This window comes from Triturus cristatus, chromosome 5_2, assembly GCF_964204655.1.
Source record: "Triturus cristatus chromosome 5_2, aTriCri1.1, whole genome shotgun sequence".
NCBI lineage: Eukaryota > Metazoa > Chordata > Amphibia > Caudata > Salamandridae > Triturus > Triturus cristatus.
Window position 1 is genome coordinate 791,678,449 of NC_140588.1, and position 16,446 is coordinate 791,694,894.

At 49.8% G+C, this 16,446-nt stretch overlaps 1 protein-coding gene across 2 annotated transcripts in view; it reads left to right on the forward strand.

Annotated features, from left to right (window-relative positions):
- Positions 1-16,446, forward strand: part of HPRT1 (hypoxanthine phosphoribosyltransferase 1) — a 796,282-nt gene that overhangs the window by 738,842 nt on the left and 40,994 nt on the right. The window contains exon 9 of one of the 2 annotated variants that reach the window (XM_085607911.1): positions 13,916-14,648. The exons of the other annotated variant lie outside the window; for it this stretch is intronic. Within the exon in view, the coding sequence (XP_085464037.1) occupies positions 13,916-13,963 (48 nt within the window). The 3' untranslated portion in view covers positions 13,964-14,648. Of the gene's footprint in view, positions 1-13,915; positions 14,649-16,446 lie in introns of those variants that run through there. 2 annotated transcript variants of the gene reach the window in all.

Consider the following 16,446-nt stretch of genomic DNA (forward strand, 5'->3'; position numbering starts at 1 on the left):
TTTATTTCTGATCATCCACTCTCCATCTCACAGGATGGAACACCAACATTCTAACAAGAGCTCTCTGGGAGGGACTAAGAACTTGGGACTGACAGGGAGGGCCAGACAAAGCATTACATGAAAATCATATAGAGTTAAATTACAACAGAGCGGTTCCCAGATAACACAAGATAGTGACCGAAGGGGCAACATCTCGGCATATATATTGTATCTGAAAGAAACACGTTAGTTAGATTCCTCACCTTAGAATATCCCCAGGCGTCAGACTGGATCCGGAAGATTTTTCGTCAGCAATACCCCTTGCGCGTCGCTAGGCGTCGTCTGCGGCTCCGCGTCCGTCGTCGGCGTCGTGCGCCGGGATGACGTCGTCGGAGTACTTAGACGCCGCCCTCGCGCGCTGACGTCAGTTCTTCTTTTTTCCGCGCCAGTAAGCGCAGATCCGGGAGAGCTACCCCTTTTAGTCTTTTTTGACTAAATCTTTTTGATCATTTTTGATCCTTGTCTGTCGACATCTGGTGCCGGTAGGATGCCTGGGTTCAAGGCTTGCGAGGATTGTCATCGACTGATGTCGGTGACCGATCACCACCGCCGGTGCCTCTACTGCTTAGGCCCCGACCACGACGCGGAGTCGTGCAACGACTGTCAGGCCCTGACTTCGAAGGCTAGGCGGGAGCGGTCCCGCAAGCTTCTCGAGCTTCGCCACTCGGCTCCGCGTCGTGCGCGATCCCGGTCCAGGAGGAGGTCCAAGGATCGCTCGCGGAGCCCTAGCCGACGCCATCGCTCGTCCGGCTCCAAGTCGTCGGGTAAGTCCAAGCGCTCAAAGAAGTCCAAGAGGCGACATCGCTCTTCGGACTCCCCTCGCCGGTCGCGCGACTCGGCCGAGGGTCAGGGTGGTTCCACCCCCGCGGCTCCGGCGGAGCCGCAGGTGCCGCGTCCGCCCCCATACCTTCCGGTCCCTGGGGCTGACGCGACGCCGGCGGAGATCAGTGCCTTCCTCTCGGCCATGAGGAGCCTGGCCCCGCCGTCGACGCCCGCTGGCGCGCCTTCGGGCCCCGCGGACTCGACTGGGCGACCTCGCGTGCCGGCGGCTCCGGCCCCGGCGCCGTCGACGACTCCGGTCTCGACGCCGCAGGTCCCCGCGGGGCCCTTGCCTGGGCCCCAGTCGACGCCGGTTGACCTAGTCACTCCTCCACCGGCGCCAACGCCTGAACCACCGACGCCGTCACCGGCGCCGCCGACGCCTGTGACGCCGACACCCCAGTTTAGCCCTCATCCGGACCCGACGCCGGCACGGCGTCCGCCGACGCCGCATCCGACGCCGCTTGAGTCCTACCATCTCTACAGTCCGGTTCCGATCATTCCTCCTGTTTATCAGGAATCGGAAGAAGGGGGCGACTGGGAGGGGTTCGAGGACCCTCTGGCTGTTCAGTCACAGCTTTCTCAGGACTGGGCAGATGAACTGGGGGAGGCCAGTGGGCTGGACACCTCGCCAGACACTGGATTCACTTCTCCTCCGACCGTGGCTTCGGAGGAGGGTGCAGCATTTTCTGTGGTGCTGCGCAAGGCGGCCGAGGCCCTTGGGCTCGAGTTGCCTGCCGTGGCTGTGAGGACTAACATCCTCACTGAGGTGCTTCAAACCTCAGCAAGCTCCACTGAGCCTCTGCTGCCGTTCAACGAGGCCCTCACTGACGTTCTGCAGGGCACCTGGTCCAAGCCCTCCACAGTTCCTCCTGTGGATAGGAACGTTGCCAGGCGCCACCGCCCTGCTCCGGGCGACCCCAGTTTCCTGTCCCAACACCCCACCCCCGAGAGTCTGGTTATCCAGGCCTCTACCTCCCAATCCTCCTTCCCGACCGCTCCGCCGGACCGGGATTCCAAGAGACTCGAGCAGTTTGGCAAGAAACTGTTCTCGTCCCTTAGTTTGGGCCTGCGGGCCTTAAATACCGCCTGTCTCTTGGACCGTTATTCCCATTCCCTGTGGGATACGGTGGAGGACGTGCTGCCCCTGTGTCCGGAGGAGGTCCGGACGCGTCTTAACCAGGCTTTGGCCGATGGGAGGGATGCAGCACGGCACGCCATACGATGTGGGCTTGACACCACGGACTCGCTGGGTCGGGCGATTTCCACCACGGTGGCGCTCCGCCGCCACGCCTGGATGCGGTCCACGTCATTTTCCGGGGATGTCCAGACCACCCTCATGGACATGCCCTTTGATGGCACTCGCCTGTTTGGTGAGAAGGCGGACAGTGCGCTGAACCGCTTTAAGGACTCCCGGGCTACAGCCAAGTCCTTGGGCCTCTCGGCTCCGCGGGCGCACACCTCCGCTTTTCGCCTCTTTCGTGGCCAAGGAAGGGGCGCCTCGTCACGTCCGCAAAGCCACCAGCCGCAGAACCAACCTGCGCGCGGTCGCGGACGTGGCTTCCGCCGTGGCGGAAATGGAGGCCGACGTGGTCAGCCCACTTCCACCCCGGCAGCATCCGCCTCAAAGCCCTCCTAGTCCGAGCTTTCAGGCCCATACCACGCCAGTGGGCGGCAGAGTTCGCCATCACCTGCTCCACTGGCGGTCCATAACATCGGACAGGTGGGTGCTGCAAATCGTCCGAAGGGGCTACTCCCTCCCCTTCGAGACGACCCCTCCAGCCATGCCACCGCAGCACCACCGTATCTCGGGGGATCATTTGAATCTTCTCCGCGAGGAAGTTTCGGCTCTCTTGGCCAAGGGGGCCGTCGAGCGCGTTCCGAGTCCAGAAGTAGGTCGTGGTTGTTATTCCCACTACTTTCTGGTTCCCAAGAAGGGCAAGGGGGGCCTACGCCCTATCTTGGACCTCCGGAACGTCAATGCCTTCCTCCGAAAGGAAAGGTTCAAGATGCTAACGTTGGCTCAGGTTTTAGCTGCCCTAGACCCTGGAGACTGGATGGTAGCGTTGGACTTGGAGGACGCATATTTCCATATCCCCGTCCTGCCGGCCCACCGGCGTTACCTGCGGTTCACGGTGGGCCAAGAGCACTTTCAGTTTACCGTGCTCCCCTTCGGCCTCACCAGTGCCCCTCGGGTGTTCACGAAAGTGATGGAGGTGGTCGCAGCTCACCTGCGCAGATCAGGGGTTCCAGTCTTCCCCTATCTCGACGACTGGTTGTTGAAGGCGGGCTCGCCCCAGGCAGTCGTCTCCCACCTCCAGACTACGGCGGATCTCCTGCATTTGCTGGGGTTTTCCATCAACGTGCCGAAGTCACACCTGAGTCCCTCTCAGAAGCTCCTCTTCATCGGAGCGGTTCTCGATTCGGCGCAGTTCCGGGTCCATCCACCAGAACAGCGGGTCCGGGATATACGGGCCCTGATTCCCATCTTTCGGCCTCTATCCCGGGTTTCGGTCAGGCTAGTGTTGCGGCTTCTGGGGCTGATGGCCTCCTGCATCCTACTAGTGCATCACGCCAGGCGGCGCATGCGGGCTCTGCAGTGGGACCTGAAGTTTCAGTGGGCCCAGCATCACGGCAACCTGTCCGACCATGTCTTGATCTCGGAGGGCACTGCACAACAGTTGCAGTGGTGGCTCACGGACCGCGAGTGGGTCAAGGGCAAGAGCCTCTCCCTTCCCCAACCGGAGCATGTCGTAGTGACGGATGCGTCCCTCCTGGGATGGGGTGGCCATATGGGAGAGGCGGAGATCAGAGGCCTCTGGTCTCCGGCGGAGTCTCGTCTCCACATCAACCTGTTGGAGTTGAGGGCGATCCGGCTTGCACTGAAAGCCTTCCTTCCCTCTGTCAGGGGAAGTGTCGTGCAGGTGTTCACGGACAACACCACCGCCATGTGGTATTGCAACAAACAGGGCGGGGTGGGGTCGTGGACCCTTTGTCAGGAGGCTCTGCGCCTCTGGACATGGCTGGAACACCAGGGCGTCACCCTGGTGGTTCAACATCTGGCGGGCTCTCTGAACGCCAGAGCAGACGAACTCAGCCGCCGGTGCATGATGGATCACGAATGGCGTCTGAACTCCGAAGTGGCGCAAGGCCTCTTTCAGCAGTGGGGAGAGCCTTGGTTAGATCTATTCGCCACCGAAGAGAACGCGCAATGTCAGCAGTTCTGCGCGTTGGAATTTCCAAGGCGGCACTCGCTCGGCGACGCTTTTCGTCACGAGTGGAGTTGCGGTCTGTTGTACGCCTTTCCGCCTATACCACTTCTGCCCAGAGTGCTGAAGAAGATCAGGCACGACCGGGCCCAAGTCATCTTGGTGGCTCCGGATTGGGCACGAAGATACTGGTATCCCGAGCTACTCAGTCTGTTGACCGATCCCCCGATACGTCTGCCCCTTCGGGAGGATCTTCTGTCGCAGCAGCAGGGGACGGTCCTCCACCCGAACCTGTCCAGCCTCCACCTCCATGCGTGGAGATTGAGCGGCGGCAGTTGATGCCATTTGACTTGCCTCCTGAAGTCTGTGATATCATTCTGGCAGCCAGGCGTCCCTCCACAAAGTCGGTATACGCCTGCCGGTGGAACAAATTTGTGGCATGGTGCACAGCAAAGGCTGTGGATCCCCTTTCCGCCCCTCTTTCTGAGGTTCTCCTCTTCCTTCTTTCTCTGGCCCGGCAGGGCTCTGCCCTGGGCACCCTGAAAGGTTATCTTGCTGCCATCTCCGCCTTCTTGCGGCTTCCTGATCAGCCTTCTCTTTTCAAGTCCCCTGTGGTTACACGCTTTCTCAAAGGCATTACACGCACGTTCCCTCCTGTCCCTTTTGTAATGCCTCAGTGGGACTTGAATCTGGTATTGACATTCCTGATGTGCGCTCCCTTCGAGCCTCTTCACAATTGCCCTCTTCGTCTTCTAACTCTAAAGACTGCTTTTCTGGTAGCCATCACCTCGGCTAGACGGGTGAGTGAGCTCCAGGCTTTATCTTCAAAGCCTCCTTTTCTATCTGTTCATCCGGACAAGGTTGTCCTTCGGCCTCGTCCCTCCTTTCTTCCTAAAGTGGTGACTCCATTTCACCTTGGGCAGTCTGTCACCTTGCCCACCTTCTTTCCGCCTCCGCATCCTTCCAAAGAGGAAGAGAGGCTCCACCGTCTGGACCCAAAACGTGCGCTCTCCTTTTATCTGGACCGCACAAAACAGTTCCGGGTGGACGACCAGCTTTTTGTTGGGTACGTGGGCGCTAAGAAGGGGAAAGCTGTGCACAAACGGACCATCTCTCGGTGGGTCGTTTTGTGTATAAAAATTTGCTATTCCTTGGCTAAAAAGGACCCTCCTGTTGGGCTGCGCGCCCATTCTACTCGGGCCACGGCGGCTACTACTGCCTTGGGACGGGGAGTCCCTTTGCAGGACATCTGTCAGGCGGCGACGTGGGCTTCGCTACACACGTTTGCCAGGCATTATTGCCTTGACAGCCAAGTCCGGAGGGATGGCTTCTTTGGCCGTTCTGTCCTCCAGGACTTTCTGGTGTGATCTTGGTTCGCAGACCCACCACCGGGGATGGTATTGCTTGGGTATCTATTCTAAGGTGAGGAATCTAACTAACGTGTTTCTTTCAGATGAACAAGTTACTTACCTTCGGTAACGATGTATCTGTAAGAAACATTAGTTAGTTAGATTCCTCACCGACCCTCCCATCCTCCCCGTTCTGCGAACTGACATCTAGGGTTAAGGTTGTCCTTTCAGGCCCCTAGATTTTATTTTTGGCACCAGTGTCGGTCTTTGCATGGCTCTGCGTTCCTGGCGCGGAAGGCTATGTACAAGAACTGACGTCAGCGCGCGAGGGCGGCGTCTAAGTACTCCGACGACGTCATCCCGGCGCACGACGCCGACGACGGACGCGGAGCCGCAGACGACGCCTAGCGACGCGCAAGGGGTATTGCTGACGAAAAATCTTCCGGATCCAGTCTGACGCCTGGGGATATTCTAAGGTGAGGAATCTAACTAACTAATGTTTCTTACAGATACATCGTTACCGAAGGTAAGTAACTTGTTCTTTGTTCCTGACAGTAAATGAGGTCGGCCAGCCAATCCTTGAATTTGGGTGCTCTGCGCCTCCCCCATCAGCAAGCAATTTTACGTTTGGCTATGAGTAGTCCCATCACCTGGAATCACTTAACGCGTCCTTTGTGCCCTGGAAGGTATCCCAGGAGCCCCATTTCCGGTGAGAGGTCGAGTTGTCCCCCTGTCATAACGCTCGGGCCCTCCCCACCTCAGTCCAGTAATGCGCTATAGACCTACATTCCCATGCCACGTGTTAAAAACTCACCCCCTCCTGTTTGCAACTGCCTTCTCTTTCGCTTTCCTGCAGTTGGAGTTTGTGCAGTCTTACCTGAGCATAGTACATTCTGTGGAGGAATTTAAAATGGATTATTCTGAACCTGCTGCTAGCGGTGATGCGCTCAGTTTGTTGACAGCTATACATCCAGGCCTCCTCTGTGATAGGGTGTCTCAATTCTGCTCCTCACCTCTGTTTTGCTTTCAGAGTGTTATGGGTCCCCGCCCCTATGGAGGCTTTATATATGCGGGAAACCTGCCTGTATCATTTGGTGCAACAGGAGCAATGTTGGAGGTTCCTCTGGGAAACAGGGGTAGTAGCCCTAACGGCTTGTCGCAGGTGAATGTATAAGAAGCGGTCCATAGTGGTGGGTGTTGTGTTGCCCAAGAATTCGTCCACGCTTTTTAATCCCCCCAGGTGCTACATGTCCCCCCAAGTATGTATACCTAGTTTGAGAAGCATACGTTTACAGATGCCTTCTTGCGTGACTGAGAGGTGATGTTGGTCGGACAGGGTAAGTAGCGGGAAATATAGCATGGGAGCTTGGGACCTCATGGCAAGGGCGCACCACACGTTATTTGTACAAGCCACGGTGGATCCCTTTCCACCAGCCGCTTTGTCATCCACTCCCAGGAACCCCTTAAGAGGCAGGGGAGCCATGAGCCCTCGCTCCACCACCAGTTGCTCATCAATACAATAAAGGCCTGGCTATTAAAGAGAGTCAATAATTTTTCAATCTTAGGACAGGCTTCTGACGTGGGGATATCTACTTCCAGCCAATCTCTGGCAACATGTCCAGTTTACCCCAGTCCCAGAGCCTCCAATTCAAAACGTCATAAAAAATGAACTGCAGTCAGTCAATACGCAAAGATATATCCTACGCCACAAAATGGGCGTGAAGAACACTTACAAAAAATAAGTGAAAGAGTAAGTGGGCACCTCACGTACGCAACACCAGGGAGGCTACCGGCAGGTTCTCACCAGTATACCCACATATATCATCATTGGTTGCCCACTCACTGAAAAAACAGAATAGTGTCCAGCAAAGAGACAAAAGAGCAGAAAGAAAGAATTAACTGCCCCAAAACAAAGAACCCCGTGATTTATAAAGAACCATGTGTTCCATACAATTAAAATAGAGATAACTCACAGTTGGATTGCCCTCTTTATTCGCAGTCGTGAGCTTACTCAGATTAAAAGCACTGCATGTTGCTAACCTTTTCAAAGAAGGCCAGCATGTTTCATTGCCATTGCTTGTGTCATGGCAAATTCGTCAGGGCGTAGGGTTCATTTATTCGCCTCACTGGACAATACATTTTGCGATGCGGATAGGCTGATAAAACAAGCAGAACAGCAGTTCTATATTATTAAGAACTGACCAACCAGATACAGTACCAGTCAAACATGATATACATCACTCAATCATGAATTTATGTAGTATGTATGTACCAGGTGTGGGCTAAGGGCATTCGTACCAGTCTCCACCATACCAAAAGGGGTTGTGTTCGTCACAATTACCCCTATTAGAAAAGCACTTCTGTTACTTATTGTTACACCTGTGGAGAAAATATTTAGTCGTTTCATATATATGCTTCATGTAATATGTAACCATCATCTGATTGGAGTGTGTGATTTCTATGTCGATGTCAAAGTGCGTCTACTGTCACCTTTTTCATGTTGGATATTAAATATCCTCTACATTCATCCCTCTCATCGTGCCAAGATCAATGCATATATACCAATGCATTATGTGTCAGCATCTACAAGCTTCATTTTAACCTGTGACATTTCCATATAGCAATTTGCTAGCCCTCTGGCTACATGAAGCTTGCCCCCCCCCCTCACCTCGGTGGATTGACACGCCCCATCTGGCCTCACTAAACACTAAGCCGGGCATGCCATGCAGTGGCGTAGCTAGGTGGGGGCGGTCCGCCCCAGGCGGCACTAGTTTGGGGGCGGCGGCCTTGCGATACTGGTGGCCTGTGGCAGTGGCCGCTTTTATAATATATTTGGGGGACACTCACTGACATTACTGTCAATCACTGGCAGTAGTGTCCGTGTCCCCAAATATATTATAAAGGCGGCCGCTGCCACGGGCCACCAGTGTCGCAAGGCCGCCGCCCCGAAGGTGAATGATGTACACAGTACACCCCCGCGAGCACGGAGCAAATGCACACGTGACTGGCAGTTATGTGTGAAGTGTGCGATGTACTGCGTTTGTGGTTCCCAGGGCCGTCAATCTTGTAGCGCGAAAGCGCTACCAATGACGGCCCTGGGCATCATTTTTGGCCAGCCTCCACGCCGAAAACGCAGCAGTGACACATCATGTGCGCCACAGGGCTGCTTCCCCACTCCTGTTATGGCCCTGCTCTTGAGCAGGTGCTTCTGCACACCTTTCATGGGGGTTCTCTCCCTGCAGTAGGAGAAACAGCCTAGCGCCTGGTTTTGCGCAGCTCAGGAGAACCTGCTGCTGGGGAGCTTGGATGCATACGGAAGGCCCACTGTACGTGGAGCTACTGTCTGTTGGGTTCCTGAGTGACCAGTTCTGCCAGTTTCCCTCGGATTTGATGTTGACTGTGTGTTACTGCATCTCAACAGACCTGTAAGCAACTGCGTAAGATGTGTTCCGGCACATATTTCAACATGAAATGGCACCACCACGTGCACATTTGAGGTGCAGTGATACATTAACGCGCTCATTCCAAACTGGCCGGTAATGTGAGGTCCGGTGTTGCCAATTCCAGCCCGTCTCACCATCCCCATATAGCGGCCTATTGCGAGTTTTTTTAGTAAGACTGGGTAATAATGTGCTTTTCAGCAACAAACCTATTCAAAGCAGCAAAAGGTAAAGTAAATCGGTGGGTCACAGTAAAAAAGATCTGATAATTAGGGGCAGATCCCGCGCAGAACAGATAAAGGAATGACTTAAAGAGAAAGAATACTTTAGGAGTATTTAACCGAGGTCTTCCTATGCATAAATAAAAACTCAGCAGTTGTTACTTTGTGCTATTCCACTTCAAACCCACCAGACCACCATCGAGGACATGCATACATCTGTCCATGTTGTTTATATTGATGTAACAGAGGTTATGGAAGGGATGGTGGAGTGGGCCAGGCCCCAGAATTAAGCAGGTACATGGGTTCAGAGTTCTGAGATATACCAAAGCCAAGCATGTGATGTTTCTAACACATAACATAGCTCAGGGAGCAGAGTACTCCTTGTTTCCGTGTGTGGCCAGCAGGTCGCCATTTCAAATCACGGTCAAGTTGACGACATACATATTATGCATTCATTCATTTCTTTCGGCTAAAACATCTATAAATCATTTAACTGATATATTTGAATATACAGGATTAACCAGATACGTCCTAGAACAGAATAAAAAAAAAGTTTCAATTTTAAAGCTGTTTATTGACCCATAAAAAAGAATCTAAACCTGCTCTTTGTTGTCAGAACCCTGGCTTATCTGCACCTTCTCGGATTCTAAAATACTAAACAAAAGTGTATAAAAATGATAACGCAACAGCTGAACGGTTGATGACAAACGGTTGCTCATTAATACCCATGCCCTTCGTAATAAATGTGTTGTGTATTTTTGGATTAACCGATTGGGTGAAACTCTACACTGTTGGACAATCCTATACACACCTCTTATAACAAATCAATTCCGAGATGGTTCAGCCACTGACCCTTGTATTATGGAGGCAGGAGGGAATGAGGTCCTCCTTGTTCACAGCCAGGCAATGCTCTGCGGCAGTTATGAGAGTCCCTTACAAGCACCGCACCAGACAGAACATGTATATCAATAATCAGCTGGAGGTTTTTGGCACGATAGAGCCAAGCTACATGGTTGACTCTATTGGGCTCCAGAGAAAATACATGAGGCCATGGGAGCTTCATATGCCACTCTGACAAGAGTGAAGGCTGAGAAACAGCCCGGTCAGTGTCCTAAAACAAACGACAAAGTAATTCTCAAGGAGTACATTTTGCTTTCTTGCATTCGGTTTATGGTTTCATCTTTTTTAAGCCAAAACTCGGTAGCAATTGAAGAATATACTTAGTGTGCAGCACGCACGCAGCACAGCCTGTACTGTATTGGACAACAGCTAGGGCAGTGGGACTTTATGATGCACCTTTCAGACCTCTCAAGTGCTTTTCGGCCTTTTTCCCCAGCACCCCCACCCCGCTACCTGCCATGGGCGGCAATCTGAGAGATAGCCCCAGGCGCCAGAAACTCTAGCTACGCCTCTGGTGACATGCTTTTCCATAACGCCCAAATATCTAGTGTTTTCCGCTCAAAGTAATCACGGACACAGCCACTAAGATAATATTGCCAGTACCGGTCAACTCAGAGTCTGCGCCCACACTTACCACAATCGCGTCGGTTAGGAGCAGCGTCTCATACCTGCTTGGGAGTACGCCGACATTGGGCGAGTTTTTTTTTTTTCAAAACAGTCGAGAGCGCACGCTCACCGCGCACATCCCACGTGATTGCCTTGTGTTATGCAAACCGAACGATTACTCCCCATTATCACGGCAGCCATTTTCAAACGTGCAAGTCCCCATATGAGTTCATTCATTTCATGGGTTATATTACTAGCTGCGCTGTATTATTATGTAACCTTACTCCTCACACTGATAATTTTTACCCTGAGATGTATGTCCCTCATTACTGCGTCATTACTGTGTGTCCGCTCATGAACTTTCATGTCCCATCATGTAAAGGGTTTCTTACAGAGTGCTTAACTCAATGATATCCTATTCATTTAATTCCTAACTCATAGCCACAAGTCTGCACCCAGTTTAATACTAAAGTCGTTTGTAGAGCCCTACTGTCTGCTTACTTCCACTCAATGTGGTCATTTAATCCTGTTTGGTCCACTTTCTCAGAGAAAATCCAACAAGCTTCTTTTACTGCCAATATTCTTTCTACACAGTCACTGCCAGCTATTACCCTTTCTAAGACAACCCATTTTAGTGCTCGGAGGTCATGTTTTTGTTCGCAGAAATGCTGCACCAAGCGTGTGGTCAGTTTGCCTGTTTTAATAGTGCTCAGATGCTCTTGGAGCTGAACCTTAACTTTGCAGGTCGTTAAGCCAATATAATGTAGCCCGCAATGACATGTGAGTCTATATATTACGTTAGCTGTGTTACAGTTAGAGAACTTATGATAGTGCCACTTTTGCCACTCTGCAGCTGAACACTGTTAGTTTTCTCTGTCAGCTCACATACAGAACAACAACCAGAGGAGTAGTGTCCCGCCGGCATCGTTGTCATTTTTAATTTCTGCAAAGGTCGTGTGTACACCAATTTGTCTTTTAAATTACTCGCATGTCTGAATGCGAATCTGGGTTGTGGCATTTTAAAATCGGCAGTGGACAGCAAGGGCCAGTGTTTCCTCACCGCTTGCCTTATCTTTGAAGCTAAAGGGTCAAACGTCATGACAACTGGCAAACAGTCACCTGATTCTCTAACGTTCCTTTCTAATAGGGCCTCACGGGGTGTATTTTCATATTTTCTCCTCGTAATACAAGGTTTTGGGGGCTACCATTTCAAAGTGCCACTGCAGCGGGTGTATTCATTGGTCCCTGGGTTGGGCTTTTTACTGCAACCCTGATATTGTTGAGATGCCACAAGTAGAAGTTTTGTGGAAAAATCTGTGCAAGGGAAAGCCGCTTTTTTCAGTTTTCTCCATCCTCACTCAACCTCAGTGCTTGGCAGGTACACAAATTGATTTGGGAACAGGAAGAATCTGCCCTAGGAGCCTTTTTTAGGCAGTGGAATATACCGAGACATGGGTCACCACCTACAGTAGACCGGCACATTCTGTACCCTTACATTGTGTCACGGGACACTCAGACACGGGTTCAGGGAAAACAGTGACACTGGTCAAGGAGAAAGACAAGTACAGGAGACGCACAGACAAGATAACAGACCTGCACAGGCAAACTAAAATACCAGAACAGTTGGTCTTTTTAAACATAGTTTCGGTGGAAGATGACTTCTCTGATCCTTACTACTGAGTGCCTGTCATAGAGATAGCTGATGAATAGCAGCTACCAGCAAGTGAGTAGCCAGAAAATAAAAATACCCCCACTTGAAACGTAATTTTAAACGAGATCGAGCGCACAAAACGAGCCAATGCAGGCTTCTTAAGAGTTATTTTCACTCTCCTTCCATTGATCTATCCATCCATTTATCTTTCTATCTTTTATTCCATCCATCTGTCCAAAGGTTCACCTTTACATATACCCACCGATTGCCCCATCCATCCTTTCACCTATCAATATGTTCATGTATCCATCTAGCTTTTAATCATCCATTTATTCACTCTTCTTTATCCGTGCATTCTTCATTACTCACATCCATGCCCACTTTCATCAGTCAATCCTCTCACTCCATCCAGTCATTCATTTACCCTTTAACGTTACCTTACACCTTTTTCCATCTTTCCCTTCACTTTTCCGTCCTTCCTGTCATCCCTACTCTAGACTTTCGTTTTTTTTCCCCTTTGTATCTACTCATCTTTTCTCGCATCCTCACTTTTTCTTTCATGTAAAGACATGCTCATTGTTTTCCAATGCGTGTGTCTCTCTCGCTCTCTCCATTTTCTACTATTAATCTTTTTTCTTAGTGTTCCTTTCCCTGAGCATGCCACCTGATACCTCGCAACCCTCTCATGTTATTTGGTAGCAGTGCTATTTAGCACATTTTGTCTGCAGACATGAGAAAGAGGCCCATAATCAATTAATTAATGTTTATGAAAACCCAGTTCACCAGCTTACAGTTTATCAAAGGCAGTTGGAGCCCCTTTTTAAGCTGCTGGGGGTGGTGGGGGGGTTGGGAAGGGGGGGGGGGGGTAGTTCCCTGCGACCCTAGCTAACAGTGTGTGTACCGTGACACCCATAGCTCCAAGAGGCAATGGAAATGCTGTGTTCTACAAAAATGTGTTAGTAACTTAATAAATTATACTACTTTGGAAATCCCTTTAGTGAGTAACTTTTGTAACACTTAGCAAGATAGGCTGAACCGTAAGACCCTTAGATTTGTAAAATTAGATTTTATTTTAGTCTTGCAGTTTTTCTCCTTTTTATTCTCAGGGAAAAATTGATCGAGCGTTATCTGAGTTATTCAGAAGTGAAAAAAGACCTTCTCGAAATTGTATCTTCATCCTACGCACATGAATTTCAGGCCCAGGGAATGGCAGTGGATAACAAACTTTAATGGAAAACTCGAACATCGATGAAACGCCCTTTTGATTTTTAACATTTTCATGAAATCCAGAAAGTTAGCTTAAAATTCTACTAGTACAAAATGTATGATTAATGCAAAGCAGGACCAACACACGCTTTCCTATGTGCAAATCTAGAATTGGTTTCACGCCATGAGGTTTAGAAGGCAACTCCGTTTTCTGCGCAAAGATTAGAGAATGTTATGCTTTAAGGCTGTCCAGATTATCTTTTTTTATCATTTGCATTCGTTTAAAGTATAGAGGGATGTGAAGCGAGGGTACATTTTTGTTTTACCATAAATATATTGCAGAAAATAAAGTTTACGCTTAAGTTGTAAAAACTATTATTATGGATTTGGAATTATGATTATAGATCAGCACTCTGAAAATGTGATGTTATTCCATATTTTATCGCTTTTCTGATGCTTATTTCATCTTTTTCAGCATATTTGTGTTATAAGTGAAAGTGGGAAGACGAAATACAAAGCATAAGTGACTTGTTCAGCTACTCATTGATGCTTCAGCGACTTTACTTCACTGGTCTCAGCTTTTCACAGGCTTTAGCACACTCTATTTGGATCCACGGATACATCTACTTTACCACCATACGCTCATTGTAGTTGAAGAATTTCACCATCTTTTTGGTGTTGATTTTAGACACATTGTTAACCATTCAACACAGGTCCAAAACTGATTTTTGGTATGCATGATGCAGATGCCAATCACTGCCTCCATCGCCTGGTTCGGCTGCGCCTGATGAAAAACGCTGAAGTGATCATTCAAACTCCTGTGCTAAGTAGACTCTTCCCTATTAATGGAACCAAGAGTTCTGCAATTAAAATACGAGATAAGAAGCAAGAGCCATGTCAGAAATAAAGCCTTCTGGGAATGTTTTTATTAAAAAAAAATTAATTTATTAAATTTTTGTATTTTAGTTTAGTAACGAATGCCAGTGTTTGTGGTTTTCAAATAATTATGCTGTGTGTAGTCGTTTAGTGTATTAAGTGCATCACGTATCAAAGCTCTCTAAATGTACCTTATTTGATTACCATAGACCATGGAATGCCTTGGTACTCTTAGAGTTCGTCTAATTTTCTTTTTTTTCTGCTGAGCACAGTAAAACTGCTGAAGGTGTAACGACAAATGAATGTTAAATAAATTTAAATAGAAAAACCTACCATACGTCACCTTTTTTAGTTCTCTTTAGCTAGCTAAAGTTCACCTAAAATTTAGACCTCGGAATGGTTTTATTTAGTCAACTCATTTTACCCTCAGTATACCAAGTTTGCAGAGTATGTTAAATCAAATCTTCCAAATTAAAAATAAATTAGTTCAAGTAATCAATGAGAACAGTGGATCAGTGGTAGCCAATGCAGCGTCCAAAATATTGACTAACATTCTCTCTCTGCAGTGCCTCCTTCTTACAATCCGTCCATTTAGACAGCTATTGCCCCCCTTTTATTATACAGATCAGGGCCACTGGCAGATTTCCAGCTCATTGTAATTTGCTGTTGGGCAAGACTCAGCGTTAAATCTGCAAACTTGCCTGTCACCTTTCGGGCCGCGCTTAGTTTATGGAGGCCCAACAAGCACAGCCATTGGAAGCAGTCAGTGTCTGTCTGTGCCCCGATATTTAACTCACTGTACAGTAGCCCAGTATGGGACCAGCACTAAGCAGGCCCATACCATATGAAAAACCCTGTGTCCTCATGGCATCGGGAACACGCCAACAAATCCCTAGGGGACAATCTAGCTTCCTCTACTGCGAGCGCCGGGACACCCCTGTTTGGGGTAGCTGTCGCGCTCTATAAGTTTCAGTATTATTAGTATTATTATTATGCCATGAATACACAGAGGAGTGAAATACGCCCGGTGCAAGAAGTAAAACTGGTTGAGTTTAAATCTAGCATTTTGGGACACCTTTGGGGGTTCATGCCAGGGTTAACTTGCAGGTTCAGTCACGAACATGTCACCCAGATCCATCGCCCAGCGTTGGTGCAGCTGAGACAGTACCCCCTTTCACAGAGCCCTATAGAGAAGCATGACCACCTTTGTTTTCCCCGTAATGAGCATAAGATAACCAAGGCATTTACCTTCCATAGGTTATGCGTGACCCTACCCAGTAGAGCTCCCTGCAACAGGAAGAAAGTGCCCCACCGGGACATCAAACGTTCCCCTAGTGTCCAGGAAGGAGCTAGCTCCACCCCCGCTAACAGGTCACCCAGTATGGTGAGCCCCGCCTCAGTCCACAGTTTTAGACCAGCCAAGCCTCCCGGGTACTGCCAGTACCAAGCAAAACTCAATGGGAGCCCGGAGGTTTATGGAACTCTGGTGTGCATCCTCTGTAATGCCCTTGTTCATACATACAGTGACGTTCTAACAAATACGTTCTCATCACAAACCATCGTGGCAGGGGTAGGTCTCACCAGAATCAGAGTCAAAAGAGCTCTGGAAGGTGTCCCAAGCTCCCTGTGGCCTACTGAATCCCAGAGCACCGAACCCCATCGAGCCACCTACTGTAACTGAGTGGCTAGATAGTAAAGCTCAGTGTGGAGCAGCCATACCACCCTTATCCACCGTCAGTTGTAATTTACGCAAGACCACCTTGCGACTCGAGGACCCCCAATATAATGTAAAAAGGAATCTATCCAGTTCCTGTAAGAACGCTTAAGGGAGTTCCACCAGCAGGGCAGCCAACGAATGAAGGAGCCGCAGCAGAAGTATCATCTTGGATATGGCTATCCGACCACTGACCGATGTAGGCAGTGTACAAAAGGCCACCGACTGCCGCTGTGCAGACATAGTCAGGGCAAAGTTACCTTTTAAGAGCAGCTCTGCAGATTTATAGACGGCTACCCCTAAGTAACATGTCCCAGTGCAGTGTTGACACAGCAGTGGGGAGCTGAACCTCCTCCGAGCCGTAGTTCGTAGATGCAGGACTTGTGCCAGTTAACCTCTAGGCCGGACAGTACCCT